This window comes from Salmo trutta, chromosome 13 (assembly GCF_901001165.1).
Source record: "Salmo trutta chromosome 13, fSalTru1.1, whole genome shotgun sequence".
NCBI classification, from domain to species: Eukaryota; Metazoa; Chordata; class Actinopteri; order Salmoniformes; family Salmonidae; genus Salmo; species Salmo trutta.
In genome coordinates this window covers 15,517,550-15,532,599 of record NC_042969.1, presented here as the reverse complement: position 1 = coordinate 15,532,599, position 15,050 = coordinate 15,517,550, and the positions used below count along the sequence as shown (strand labels likewise).

The 15,050-nt window shown below is 44.5% G+C and overlaps 1 protein-coding gene across 4 annotated transcripts; it reads left to right on the top strand.

Annotated features, from left to right (window-relative positions):
• Window positions 1–175: 175 nt before the first annotated feature.
• Window positions 176–3,714, top strand: LOC115205293 (transcription cofactor vestigial-like protein 2). 4 transcript variants are annotated; one of them, XM_029771099.1, is made up of 5 exons: window positions 176–310; window positions 398–471; window positions 1,684–1,895; window positions 2,040–2,435; window positions 2,706–3,714. In XM_029771099.1, the coding sequence occupies exons 3-5, from the start codon at window positions 1,703–1,705 to the stop codon at window positions 2,741–2,743; spliced, it is 627 nt and encodes a 208-aa protein (XP_029626959.1). In that variant the 5' UTR covers window positions 176–310; window positions 398–471; window positions 1,684–1,702; the 3' UTR covers window positions 2,744–3,714. The 4 variants fall into 4 exon arrangements, with proteins under 4 accessions (XP_029626959.1, XP_029626960.1, XP_029626957.1 ...); XM_029771100.1 differs by having other exon boundaries at window positions 1,499–1,895; XM_029771097.1 differs by having other exon boundaries at window positions 176–471.
• The last annotated feature ends 11,336 nt before the right edge of the window (window positions 3,715–15,050 follow it).

Here is a 15,050-nt window from a genome sequence, read left to right as displayed (position 1 = left end):
AAACCCTTCCCATATAGAATGTGTTCCCATAAACTATTTTCTAAACGTGAACATAAGGTTTTGGCAGTGCAGTTCACTAAGGAATGCTTTTATAAGGTGCTGCAAGTGTGTGGAGGAACTTGTTGAGTTACATTCTCATCATACCGAGTTTATAGCGCGTCACACCCGCCCTCCCGACGTCTACTGCACAGCAGGCAGCTGGAGCGCTGGATGTGTTGAATGGAGGCAGGTTGTCTGACTCCAATAAGTGGAGAGTTTGATGTTTACTCCGTCAATCTGGGAACTTGAGAGAGCACGACGATCTTCAAAGGTTGTGTTATATCAGCAGCATTTGAAGAATGCCAGTGCTGTTGTCAAAGGAATGATATTTTGACTCATTTTTGGTAATTGCATGTAGGTAACAACAGCAAAGGTTCCTTCAATCAATCAAACCAGGAACTTGGTCCTTGTCAGAGGAGCTCACCTGCTCAGGTAAGAGTACATGTCATGTATTCCTTTCTTCTGATATAATCTAAGAATACTGTCAATGTAATATATGGTTTTAACAATATTTGCAGATACAAGTGTGATTATTATAATTCACCATAACCATTTATGGTGTAATTATTATTCTCTGATCAATGTCACTTAGGAACTTTTTCATTCAACATTATATGGTTGTTGATACAATTTAACTGAATCAAAGTTAGACAGATTTTTATCACAAAGTTGTGATAAAAGGTATGTAGCTTGTGACATGTGGACAGCAATAAGCATTGATTTACTTTGTACCCGTGTATATTATAGGTACAAAGTAAATCAATGCTTATTGCTGTCCACATGTCACAAGCTACATACCTTTTATCACAACTTTGTGATAAAAATCTGTCTAACTTTGATTCAGTTAAATTGTATCAACAACCATATAATATTGAATGAAAAGGTTCCTAAGTGACATGTGTATTGACAAGCAGACATTGTTTTCAAATAACAGATATCTGCATTTAAAAGATGTCATTTCAGTCACGTTTTGGAAAGCTTATCCTGCCCATTCTATTATGGTCCTACATAAACGGGTGATGGGGATTTTTCTAAATGTTGGTGAATCAAATAAGCTCACCAGAACTTTCATTTTTTTGATTAAAACAAAATAAAAAATATTTGACTACTTCATGGCGAGATGATCTGTTAATTCCTCTGGATGCTACAGTATCCATCCAAGTCAGGAAATCCAATCCAAACCGAGAGAGTTATAATATTTTTTTTTAAACAAAAAAACAATTATTTCAACTTTATTTAACCAGGTAAGCTAGTTGAGAACAAGTTCTCATTTACAACTGCGACCTGGCCAAGATAAAGCAAAGCAAATTAAATCCATATCCTAAATGATAGACTTACAAACGGCATAATTCCAATGAATGAAACAATCACATGCTGTATGAGTAGCCTAGCCTACAGATGGATTTGCTATTCACAATATCAATGTTCTCTACCTTCCAACTATTGTACTCTACCACAGGAGGTTGGTGACACCTTAATTGGGTAGGACGGGCTCGTTGGTAAAGGCTGGAGCGGAATGGTATCAAATACATCAAACAAATGGTTTCCATGCATTTGATGCCATTCCATATGCTCCGTTACGGCCATTATTATGAGCCATCCTCCCCTCAGCAGCCTCCACTGTACTCTACTATGTTCCACCAGGATCTGAGTTGAGTCAGCGATGGCAGTTCGTTCAGGTAGCCCCCAGGAAGTTGTAAAGACAGAGGTGCAGTCCGATAGAGTCATCTTCACCTACTTCCAGGGTGACATTGGTAGCATGGTGGACCAACACTTCACCCGTGCCCTCGGCAAGGCCGGCAAGAACAAGGCCCACAGCGGGAAGGGCAAAAAGAGCCGCAAAGCTGTCAAATCTGGTGAGCAGACTCATATCTCATACTGTGCAATTAAGTTTATCATCCTGATGCTGTGTGCACCGAACAAGAAAACAGGTGTTCACTGACATGTAAAATGTACACAATTAAATAAAATTCGAGATACTTTTTCTCAATCTGTTTCAGAGTCTGACTTAACGTCTTGTCGGTGGGGTGTCTCAACCCCGTCCTGGTCTGAAGGCCACTTTGCCCCTGTCTCTGGTTCCCTTCAGCTGAGCAACACCAAGGAGTCCAGCTCCAGCCACCCCCTTGCCCTCGACTCCCCAGACGAGAACCCCAGCCCCTGGGCCTTCGCCTCCAGGCAACATGGTGGTCTGGGCCTGCCCGCCATGGCCTATCCCCATGCCATGTCCCCTGAGGGCCTGGGGGTCACTGGACAGCATTACACCAACTCCCTGCTCAATCTCCTCCACAGTGACCGGTCAGAGGTGGCTGCAGACATGGTCTCAGGCTCCAAACCAGAGCTTTTCCCTAGCTGGACGGGTCACCCGGTTTTCAGAGAACCCATAAACCCTGACTCAGGTATGGCTGCCTCAACACAGATCCCTTATCACTATTCATGTGTAGGAAGAGGAAGACTTCTCTCTTACACATAGATTAGATAGTGAACTGTAGCCTATATCACTGTCAGATAAATCTACCATCCCAAATTCATTGGTGTTGTGAAGATTAGGGAGGTTTCACAGTACCTGTGCTTCAGTGCTTTTTCTCAACTTCATATCATTTGATTGTTTGGTTGGTTTTCAAAAGGTCTGTTTTGAGTTATTCATCACCTATTCTTCCCTCTTTCAGGAATAGTTCTGGAGAAAAAGGACCTGTATTGGTATTAAATGAAGTGTCAGTGCGCAGGGAAGAGAGAGAAGAGTCTGCAACATTCCAGTAATCAGACAATTTCCTGCCAAACCGGCCTCCTCCACAGCCACTCTCGGAAGGATATCAGTTCCTTGAAATGCAACAGCTGGAACGGCCTCTCAGAAACAAAACACTTTCTGACTAACCTGTTTGCAAACCGGATTATAATACAAAGAGTCGGGGGGGGTGTTAAATAAAAAATAGCCTGTTTCGATTGTGGAGAAAGTTTACATTACATACTTACATCAAGTTCCTACATATTTTTTTTTTTTACAATTTAACAATTTCAAACATTTATTGAAATACTGGTGTTATGAATAGCTGTTGCTTCCTTCAATGTGTGGACTTCGGAAGGAGGGGGTTTTGATGTGATTTTCATTTGTGTTATGGAACCAGCTAATAAGGTTTAGCTCAAAGCAAATGAATGAAATGCAGTTGATATCCTTATAAATGATTGCCATGAAAATGAAAGGGTTTTATGGAGAGTTTTATGAAAAAGGTTATTCAGAGATTGTCTACTTTGTATGCTCAGCAGCAATCTACATTGCACTGTAGGCATTGACACAAACCTCTTTTACTGTAAAAATTGAGTTGTAAGACTTTGGATTAAACATAAAAAATGTATCTGTTACATCTTAATGAAGTGCAAAAACATCTGGACATCTGGATTGATCTGGATTAGATGAAATATCTTTTGCCTGCAAAGTGTACATTACTCTCCCAGGAACAGACCTCGAGCCATTTAGAACAAGTGTGACCATACTGCCACCATATGGCTGAAAACATGAAGAGGGAAGAGGTCCCAAATGTACAAAATGTCACTTGAAATGAATATTAGACTATTAAAATGTTATTTTGTTTTCTCATTCATTTTTCATGCGTGGATATTTTATTGATGCATAGTGGATTATATTCAGTAATACAAATAAAATATTTTTTCCCCTCCGAACTGGGCAGAGAATTTTTGTTAAAATGTTGGTTAGAACAAAGTGGCCATGACAAAGCATCTTCCGCCCTGTAAATGTTTTTGAATGGTACTTTGCTAAAATGTGTCAAACATAACTGTGAAATTCTTTATCCATTGACACTAAAAAAGAGAGGAACGACAGCTAGAGGGGTGTTGCATTGTGTTTCAGTAGTAGCATAGGAAGATAGCAGACAGGTGAGGCAGTAGCATAGGAAGATAGCAGACAGGTGAGGCAGTAGCATAGGAAGAGAGAAGACAGGTGAGGCAGTAGCATAGGAAGATAGCAGACAGGTGAGGCAGTAGCATAGGAAGATAGCAGACAGGTGAGGCAGTAGCATAGGAAGAGAGAAGACAGGTGAGGCAGTAGCATAGGAAGAGAGCAGACAGGTGAGGCAGTAGCATAGGAAGAGAGCAGACAGGTGAGGCAGTAGCATAGGAAGAGAGCAGACAGGTGAGGCAGTAGCATAGGAAGAGAGCAGACAGGTGAGGCAGTAGCATAGGAAGATAGCAGACAGGTGAGGCAGTAGCATAGGAAGATAGCAGACAGGTGAGGCAGTAGCATAGGAAGAGAGAAGACAGGTGAGGCAGTAGCATAGGAAGATAGCAGACAGGTGAGGCAGTAGCATAGGAAGATAGCAGACAGGTGAGGCAGTAGCATAGGAAGATAGCAGACAGGTGAGACAGTAGCATAGGAAGATAGCAGACAGGTGAGGCAGTAGCATAGGAAGAGAGAAGACAGGTGAGGCAGTAGCATAGGAAGATAGCAGACAGGTGAGGCAGTAGCATAGGAAGAGAGAAGACAGGTGAGGCAGTAGCATAGGAAGAGAGCAGACAGGTGAGGCAGTAGCATAGAAAGAGAGCAGACAGGTGAGGCAGTAGCATAGGAAGAGGACAGACAGGTGAGGCAGTAGCATAGGAAGATAGCAGACAGGTGAGGCAGTAGCATAGGAAGAGAGAAGACAGGTGAGGCAGTAGCATAGGAAGAGAGCAGACAGGTGAGGCAGTAGCATAGGAAGAGAGCAGACAGGTGAGGCAGTAGCATAGGAAGAGGACAGACAGGTGAGGCAGTAGCATAGGAAGATAGCAGACAGGTAAGGCAGTAGCATAGGAAGAGGGAAGACAGGTGAGGCAGTAGCATAGGAAGATAGCAGACAGGTGAGGCAGTAGCATAGGAAGAGGACAGACAGGTGAGGCAGTAGCATAGGAAGATAGCAGACAGGTGAGGCAGTAGCATAGGAAGAGAGAAGACAGGTGAGGCAGTAGCATAGGAAGATAGCAGACAGGTGAGGCAGCAGACAGGTGAGGCAGTAGCATAGGAAGAGAGAAGACAGGTGAGGCAGTAGCATAGGAAGAGGGAAGACAGGTGAGGCAGTAGCATAGGAAGAGGGAAGACAGGTGAGGCAGTAGCATAGGAAGATAGCAGACAGGTGAGGCAGTAGCATAGGAAGAGAGAAGACAGGTGAGGCAGTAGCATAGGAAGAGGGAAGACAGGTGAGGCAGTAGCATAGGAAGAGGACAGACAGGTGAGGCAGTAGCATAGGAAGATAGCAGACAGGTGAGGCAGTAGCATAGGAAGAGAGCAGACAGGTGAGACAGTAGCATAGGAAGAGAGAAGACAGGTGAGGCAGTAGCATAGGAAGATAGCAGACAGGTGAGGCAGTAGCATAGGAAGAGAGAAGACAGGTGAGGCAGTAGCATAGGAAGAGAGCAGACAGGTGAGGCAGTAGCATAGGAAGAGAGAAGACAGGTGAGGCAGTAGCATAGGAAGAGAGAAGACAGGTGAGGCAGTAGCATAGGAAGAGAGCAGACAGGTGAGGCAGTAGCATAGGAAGAGAGAAGACAGGTGAGGCAGTAGCATAGGAAGATAGCAGACAGGTGAGGCAGTAGCATAGGAAGAGAGAAGACAGGTGAGGCAGTAGCATAGGAAGAGGGAAGACAGGTGAGGCAGTAGCATAGGAAGAGGACAGACAGGTGAGGCAGTAGCATAGGAAGATAACAGACAGGTGAGGCAGTAGCATAGGAAGAGAGAAGACAGGTGAGGCAGTAGCATAGGAAGATAGCAGACAGGTGAGGCAGTAGCATAGGAAGAGAGAAGACAGGTGAGGCAGTAGCATAGGAAGAGAGCAGACAGGTGAGGCAGTAGCATAGGAAGAGAGAAGACAGGTGAGGCAGTAGCATAGGAAGAGAGAAGACAGGTGAGGCAGTAGCATAGGAAGAGAGCAGACAGATGAGGCAGTAGCATAGGAAGAGAGAAGACAGGTGAGGCAGTAGCATAGGAAGATAGCAGACAGGTGAGGCAGTAGCATAGGAAGAGAGAAGACAGGTGAGGCAGTAGCATAGGAAGAGGACAGACAGGTGAGGCAGTAGCATAGGACGAGAGAAGACAGGTGAGGCAGTAGCATAGGAAGAGGACAGACAGGTGAGGCAGTAGCATAGGAAGAGAGCAGACAGGTGAGGCAGTAGCATAGGAAGAGAGCAGACAGGTGAGGCAGTAGCATAGGAAGAGCGCAGACAGGTGAGGCAGTAGCATAGGAAGAGGGAAGACAGGTGAGGAAGTAGCATAGGAAGAGGACAGACAGGTGAGGCAGTAGCATAGGAAGAGGACAGACAAGTGAGGCAGTAGCATAGGAAGAGGGAAGACAGGTGAGGCAGTAGCATAGGAAGAGGGAAGACAGGTGAGGCAGTAGCATAGGAAGAGGGAAGACAGGTGAGGCAGTAGCATAGGAAGAGGGAAGACAGGTGAGGCAGTAGCATAGGAAGAGAGCAGACAGGTGAGGCAGTAGCATAGGAAGAGGACAGACAGGTGAGGCAGTAGCATAGGAAGAGAGCAGACAGGTGAGGCAGTAGCATAGGAAGAGGACAGACAGGTGAGACAGTAGCATAGGAAGAGGGAAGACAGGTGAGACAGTAGCATAGGAAGAGGACAGACAGGTGAGGAAGTAGCATAGGAAGAGGGAAGACAGGTGAGGCAGTAGCATAGGAAGAGGACAGACAGGTGAGACAGTAGCATAGGAAGAGGGAAGACAGGTGAGACAGTAGCATAGGAAGAGGACAGACAGGTGAGGCAGTAGCATAGGAAGAGGGAAGACAGGTGAGGCAGTAGCATAGGAAGAGCGCAGACAGGTGAGGCAGTAGCATAGGAAGAGGGAAGACAGGTGAGGCAGTAGCATAGGAAGAGGACAGACAGGTGAGGCAGTAGCATAGGAAGAGGACAGACAGGTGAGGCAGTAGCATAGGAAGAGAGCAGACAGGTGAGGCAGTAGCATAGGAAGAGGACAGACAGGTGAGGCAGTAGCATAGGAAGAGGGGAGACAGGTGAGGCAGTAGCATAGGAAGAGGACAGACAGGTGAGGCAGTAGCATAGGAAGAGAGCAGACAGGTGAGGCAGTAGCATAGGAAGAGAGCAGACAGGTGAGGCAGTAGCATAGGAAGAGAGCAGACAGGTGAGGCAGTAGCATAGGAAGAGAGCAGACAGGTGAGGCAGTAGCATAGGAAGAGGACAGACAGGTGAGGCAGTAGCATAGGAAGAGAGCAGACAGGTGAGGCAGTAGCATAGGAAGAGAGCAGACAGGTGAGGCAGTAGCATAGGAAGAGAGCAGACAGGTGAGGCAGTAGCATAGGAAGAGGGGAGACAGGTGAGACAGTAGCATAGGGAGAGGACAGACAATTGAGGCAGTAGCATAGGAAGAGGGAAGACAGGTGAGGGGGGGGGGGGGTGTTAAATAAAAAATAGCCTGTTTCGATTGTGGAGAAAGTTTACATTACATACTTACATCAAGTTCCTACATTTTTTTATTTTATTTTTATTTTTTATACAATGTAACAATTTCAAACATTTATTGAAATACTGCTGTTATGAATAGCTGTTGCTTCCTTCAATGTGGGGACTTCGGAAGGAGGGGGGTTTGATGTGATTTTCATTTGTGTTATGGAACCAGCTAATAAGGTTTAGCTCAAAGCAAATGAATGAAATGCAGGAAGTGTGGCAGTAGCATAGGAAGGGGTCAGACAGGTGAGGCAGTAGCATAGGAAGGGGTCAGACAGGTGAGGCAGTAGCATAGGAAGGGGTCAGACAGGTGAGGCAGTAGCATAGGAAGGGGTCAGACAGGTGAGGCAGTAGCATAGGAAGGGGTCAGACAGGTGAGGCAGTAGCATAGGAAGAGAGCAGACAGGTGAGGCAGTAGCATAGGAAGGGGTCAGACAGGTGAGGCAGTAGCATAGGAAGGGGTCAGACAGGTGAGGCAGTAGCATAGGAAGAGAGCAGACAGGTGAGGCAGTAGCATAGGAAGGGGTCAGACAGGTGAGGCAGTAGCATAGGAAGGGGTCAGACAGGTGAGGCAGTAGCATAGGAAGGGGTCAGACAGGTGAGGCAGTAGCATAGGAAGGGGTCAGACAGGTGAGGCAGTAGCATAGGAAGAAGGCTACTTTCATTTTCACCTCCCTCCTCTCAAGGCTCGTGGAGAGTACATGAAACACAGCGAGTATGTTGGTTTACTTCATTCTAATGGAAGTATGTCAGCCTCAGTCAATCATGCAACATGTCTGGAGGAGCTCTTGTGTGATTCTTCAGCCCTGCCATTCATTTTTTTAAATAATAATAAAAGATGAAACTGAACAGCACAACAACAAAGCTCTTAAGGAACAATTTCTGCTACATTCTTTGTTGCATCCTATGGTAATGAGATTGTGGCTACCCTTGTGAAACACATGATAATAGATATGGGCTTGGTATATACTGGTGCCTTCCCCCACACCCACCCCTTTCATAATCAGACTGGCAAGCATGTTGAGGTCCACCCCTCACAACGACCCCCATTGAAAGCTGCAGATGGAGGAAGAAATACTGTATCTCCACATGCTTGCTTGTGGATTATGGATGGCTCTGCACTCATTTTAGCACCTTCCCATCTGGTACTGTAATAACCCCGGTCCAAATTAAAAAGGGGCAATGCCAGGACCAGGCAATCCCCTCATTATCCAACTCAATGTACACACAAATCCTATCTATGTAGTAGCTAAACACTATAAGGTCCGCACTGTAGCATAGAAACACCTTGAGCATCCTGCTTGGCTGAGGTGGCCTATGTGTTTGTCCTGGGCTAAACTGTGTGTCACCACGGGTGATACCAAAGAGCCTTTGTTCCTTAGCTTCGACACCAACAGACATCTGAGGGCATCTAAACAAAAAATACCTTGTATCTCAATTACATGGAAAAAGCTTTCTGAGACAATCATTGAATTTATGTATTTTGTTGAGATTTCACATCACTGGCTAATTACTCAAAGTTCCAGATATTCTAAGCATTCCATTCACATCTTTGTTTTTCTTAGAGGAGAGGAGGGGTTGATTCACTACAATGAGGGTTGATTGATTCACAACAATCTGCCTTTGTCATAGAAGCGCCGTCCAATCAGTTTGTAGGGCTCGCTCTTTTCCTTCATTAACAGTTTATCAGTGACTCAGAGGCAAGTGGTGGAGTCAGTGTTGGAGCCACAGCAGTGTTGGAGCCAGTGGTGGAGCCACAGCAGCGTTGGAGCCACAGCAGCGTTGGAGCCACAGCAGTGTTGGAGCCACAGCAGTGTTGGAGCCAGTGGTGGAGCCACAGCAGTGGTGGAGCCACAGCAGTGTTGGAGCCAGTGGTGGAGACACAGCAGTGGTGGAGCCACAGCAGTGGTGTAATACCTTACGTCCTTAGCTAATTAGTTAAAGACAAACAGGGATGTCAATGTGGAACAATAAAATATAACGGCCCTGAGATTCATTAATGTCACCTAGATAATTCCTTTGGTAATGTGTTATTTCAGTTTCCCAAAGACGTTTAGAACCTGATAGTTTGTCAAAGTTACAGATTGACCTCGTACGGATACCTTCAAAGTTGATGGACCCAGAGAGCTAGTAACCCAAGGGTTTGTTTCATTGGCCAGATAGCATTGTTGAGTCCAAAACAGTGTGTTGAAAGAGCGCTTTTGACATGCTCTAGTGGGCTAACCTAAATCACTTCAAACCATGTTGACGATGCCTTTCTCCACTCTCTAAAAATGTTCAACTGCTGGGATTTTTCAGTTGGTCAAAATAACAGTCTCTACTTTTTGCTCTGTCTGGTCTCCATCTTAATTTCTACGGGGGCTGATTTACTGGCGCTCTTCCATGCCGTCCCTAGGAGGGGTGCCTCACTTGAGTGTCTTGAGTCATTGACGTGGTCTTCCTGTCCGGGTTCGCACCTCCCCTTGGGTTTGTGCGGTGGGGGAGATCTTCGTGGGCTATACTCGGTCTTGTCTAAGGATAGTAAGTTGGTGGTTGAAGTATCCTTCTAGTGGTGTGGGGGCTGTGCTTTGGCAAAGTAGGTGGGGTTATATCCTGCCTGTTTGGCCTTGTCCGACGATACCCCCGGGCAAGGCTACATTGTCTCCCGACCCCTCCTGTCTCAGACTCCAGTATTTATGCTGCAATAGTTTGTGTCGGGGGGCTAGGGTCAGTCTGTTATATCTGGAGTATTTCTCCTGTCTAATCCGGTGTCCTGTTGTTACGCACGCCTCTCGGAAGAGGGAAGGCAACACCCTGCTACAACTCAACTCTCCGTGGTGTGAAAGAGGTATGGGACTGTAGGTGTGAGTAAGGATGACAAAAGGCAGAGAATACCGTTTACAGGGAATTTATTCCGGCGCACGGTAAGTTTGGGGAAAAGGGTCTGGACGGAACCAAAGCAAAGAAAGTAAATATCAAAGCCCCTCTCCTACCTTACATGCCTACCTATTACTTACCTAACTAGCACCACCTGGTGCACTAACCAAAATACAGGGGATGGTCCGCCCAGGTCTTTCCTAGTGTCGTGTCTTTGGCATCATTAAAACTGAAGACATTTATCAAATAACTCTAATTATTATGCGATTAAACTGATTAATCATGTAACTAATTAACTAGGAAGTCGAGGCACCAAGGAAAATATTCAGATTATAAAGTTATAATTTTCCTAATATAACTTTCAGATATTTTAATATCTGATCAATTAGTCTTCGAATTAATGAATTATTATTTACCTCAAGTCAGTCTCATTCCAAACGTCGTAAATTGTTGGTTATCTGCACGAACCCAGTAATCGTTATGAGTCACCCATACATCAATTGTCTTAAAATCATTTATTTACTAACTATGTAATTCACAGAAATGCATAACAGTAGATATCGTTACAAAGAAATGATAGAGGAATGTGCCCTAGTGGGCTAAGCCGGCATGGCGGCTTGTTAGACAAAAGGGGAGTGGGGGGGGGGGGGGGTCAGCTGAGAAGGCACTACAGAGTTGATAATTATAACAATTGAAATGCTAACCCTTTGCACATGAACGCTCACTCATTCGAGAACAATTGCAATCTATATATATATATATATATATATATATATATAATATAATATATACATTTACGCTCAGTGTGTCATCGGGATCTCTGTTGGAGAGTCTGTCCGCCCTCTCTCTCTCATGGTTAGAATGGGTAGTTCAGAGACACATTCATTAATGTCGTTATAGGACAGATGTTTCGGTGGTTGTCGGTCTTCGCGTTCAATGATACCGAATTCCTAGCTGCAGACTAGTAATTAATATCAAAGACTTGTTCTTATTCTGTCGGTATCGATAGTCTAAGAGTTTAACCACATGGTATGGTTAAAAGTTCAGAAAGAGGAATGCATGGTCTCCTTTGGCCCTCTCGTTATTGAGGTAAGCTGGTCTCCAACCTTTAGCCATCTCGTAATTGAGGTAAGCTCGGTCTGGTGATATAAAACCCCCACCTAGGTTTTCTTCGGAAGAGCAGAAAAAGGCCTGTCCCATGACGCCAGACCATAACTGTGCTCATGGGCGGTCCTCTGATTTAGTTAAACTCCAAAGGGAATTGGAGTTTCCTTCATTAAACAGTCCAAAATCACATTACACAATTTCCATCCTTATTCATTCATTTTATACAATAACTTAGATGCAAGTCTCATACCTGAGACTCTTCTATAAACATGATTATGGTAATGTGGCTGTATTGTCTCTCGAGTTTCACAAAATTGTACCAAATGGACCAGTTCGTAGCTGGATTTTTCACCGATCTTTTATACCTTCTACAGAACATAAATGTCGTTCGGTTCTCCAGTTCTGTGAGGTGGAAGAAATTCCTTTGTCTCTATGAAAACATTCTCTCTATACTGTGCCATGAGGAGAGGATCTCCTCATAGGAATTTACGACCTCTTCTGACCACAGCAGCCTGGGTGTAGGAGACAGAGGGAGATGGTGCAGAGGTAGGGGGATGGTGCTCACAGTGTCCAAAGAGGGAAACGTCATGACACTAATGTGCATAGACAGTAAACTACTACAGGTAATGTATGCCCGCGGGCCTCTTGCCTAAGCACTCCCTAGGTGCCTTCCCCTTCCCCCCTGGGAACAAATGAAACAGAATAACACAAATAAGTTCAATAATCAAAACACTGCGTCCTATTGACACACAACAGACAACCAATCAGCTCCCTCAGCAACAACAAACACAGTACATACCAAATCTCTTAGTAACAGCCAACAGCCAACAGCCTCCTCTCTCAGCAAATATCTCCCCTTCTTCTGAGCAACAGAACACTGGCTTATAAAGCTTCAGAAGGAGTTGGTAATTGGAGACAGCTGCGTCCTGGCGGGGTCAGCTCTCCAATCATCAATGGGGCTGACCAATCAGCTGCTTGTAAAGAATTTCAGGAAGCCATTTCCTGAAATACATACATGAAAATACACAAACCACAACACAGAAACTGGGGAACGTAACACCTGTGTGAATTTATGTATGCTCCTCCTAATTATCTCCCTTTCTCTCTCGGAGCACCTAAGCCCTAGGACCATGCCTCAGGACTACCTGGCCTGATGACTCCTTGCTGTCCCCAGTCCACCTGGTCATGCTGCTGCTCCAGTTTCAACTGTTCTGCCTGTGGCTATGGAACCCTGACCTGTTCACCGGACGTGCTACCTTGTCCCAGACCTGCTGTTTTCAACTCTCTAGAGACAGCAGGTGCGGTAGAGATACTGTAACGCCCTGGCCATAGAGAGGGGTTTTTTGTTCTTTATTTTGGTTAGGCCAGGGTGTTACATTGGGTGGGCGTTGTATGTTCCTTTTTCTATGTTTTGGTATTTCTTTGTTTTGGGCCGTGTGTGTGGCTCCCAATCAGGCACAGCTGAAGCTCGTTGCTGCTGATTGGGAGTCACACATAAGGAGCATGTTTTTCCTTTGGGTTTTGTGGGTAATTGTTTCTGTTTGAGTATTTTCCTAACAGGACTGTTTGCTGTCGTTTTGTTCATTTTGTAGTGTTCTCTTGTTTATTTGAATTAAAATTCTAATGATGAGCACATCCTCTGCTGCACCTTGGTTCCCTCTTACAGACAGCCGTTACAGATACTCTGAATGATCGGCTATGAAAAGCCAACTGACATTTACTCCTGAGGTGCTGACATGTTGCACCCTCCACAACCACTGTGGTTATTATTATCTGACCCTGCTGGTCATCTATGAACATTTGAACATCTTGTCCATGTTCTGTTATAATCTCCACCCGGCACAGCCAGAAGAGGACTGGCCACCCCTCATAGCCTGGTTCCACTCTAGGTTTCTTCCTAGGTTTCGGCCTTTCTAGGGAGTTTTTTCTAGCCACCGTGCTTCTACACCTGCATTGCTTGCAGTTTTAGGCTGGGTTTCTGTATAGCACTTCGTGACATTAGCTGATGTAAGAAGGGCTTTATAAATACATTTGATTTCTATCTGTCTCCAACATTTAACTCAGAAGCCTTTTTCCACCACTGGAAACGATCACCATGACTTGCATTTACTGACATGACAGAACCGAAAATAACTCAACCCCTCTCTGATTCTGATCTGTGCCTTCATAACTCCTCCTCAATCAGCCTTCACCTTTTAACCTCTGACTGTAACGACTCAGAAAAACGATTTCAATGAGGCAGGAAAAGGAGGTCACAGGTAGGAAAAATTAAGGCCAGAAGTAAAAAAAGAAAAAAGAAAAAAGAAAAGTGACATAACCTCTATAGGCTATGTGGTGAGGTCACCTTTTTTTAACCTCGGAGTCTGACCTTTCCCCTGCCACGTCGGAGCCATTTTGCTGAGTGTTTGCAGTGGTGGAAAAAGTACCCAATTGTCATAGTTGAGTAAAAGTAAAGATACTTTAATAGAAAATGATTCAAGTAAAAGTGAAAGTTACCCAGTAAAATACTATTTGAGTATTTGGTTTTAAATATACTTAAGTATCAAAAGTAAATGGAATTGCTAAAAGTATAAATCATTTCAAATTCCTTATATTAAGCAAACCAAGCGGCACACTTTTATGTTTTTATTTTATGGATTGCCAGGGGCATGCTCCAACACTCAGACATCATTACAAATAAAGCATTTGTGTTTAATAAGTCTGCCAGATCAGAGTCAATAGGGATGACCAGGGATGTTCTCTTGATAATGTGTGAATTGGACCATTTTCTTTTCCAAATGTAACAAGTACTTTTGGGTGTCAGGGAAGTGAAGTAAAAGTTGGCAAAAATATGAATAGTTAAGTACAGATACCAAACAAACCACTTAAGTAGTACTTTAAAGTATTTTTACTTAAGTACTTTACACCACTATCAGTTTCAGCCAACTCCTTTTGATCCACCATATTGTCAATCCATTCCAATTTCCTTCCCAATCCACTGTCAAACTACATAAGTAGTCATGTTAGTCAGTGCCAATAAATGGAATTGCATTGGAGTTGCAATATTGATCATTGTGACAGTCTTAGGAGGGGGATTCAGTTGGATAGGTGTGATGTACAGACCAGATCATCTCCTATGACACTAGTATACCAGTCTATAGGGAGGTGACAGGTGTAAGATGACTCTCAGTGAGTGTCCAAACAGCCAAGCATGGGGTCACATCTGACATTTACTCTTGAGGTGCTGACTTGTTGCACCCTCAACAACTACTGTGATTATTATTATTTGACCATGCTGGTCATTTATGAACATTTGAACATCTTGGCCGTGTTCTGTTATCTCCACCCGGCACAGCCAGAAGAGGACTGGCCATCTCTCATAGCCTGGTTCCTCTCTAGGTTTCTTCCTACCTTTTGGCCTTTCTAGGGAGTTTTTCCTAGCCACCGTGCTTCTACACTTGCATTGCTTGCTGTTTGGGGTTTTAGGCTGGGTTTCTGTACAGCACTTTGAGATATCAGCTGATGTAAGAAGAGCTATATAAATACATTTGATTTGATTTGATCTGTGAAGGGCAGAAGAGAGCAGTGGAGGGGGAATAAAGAGTATCAT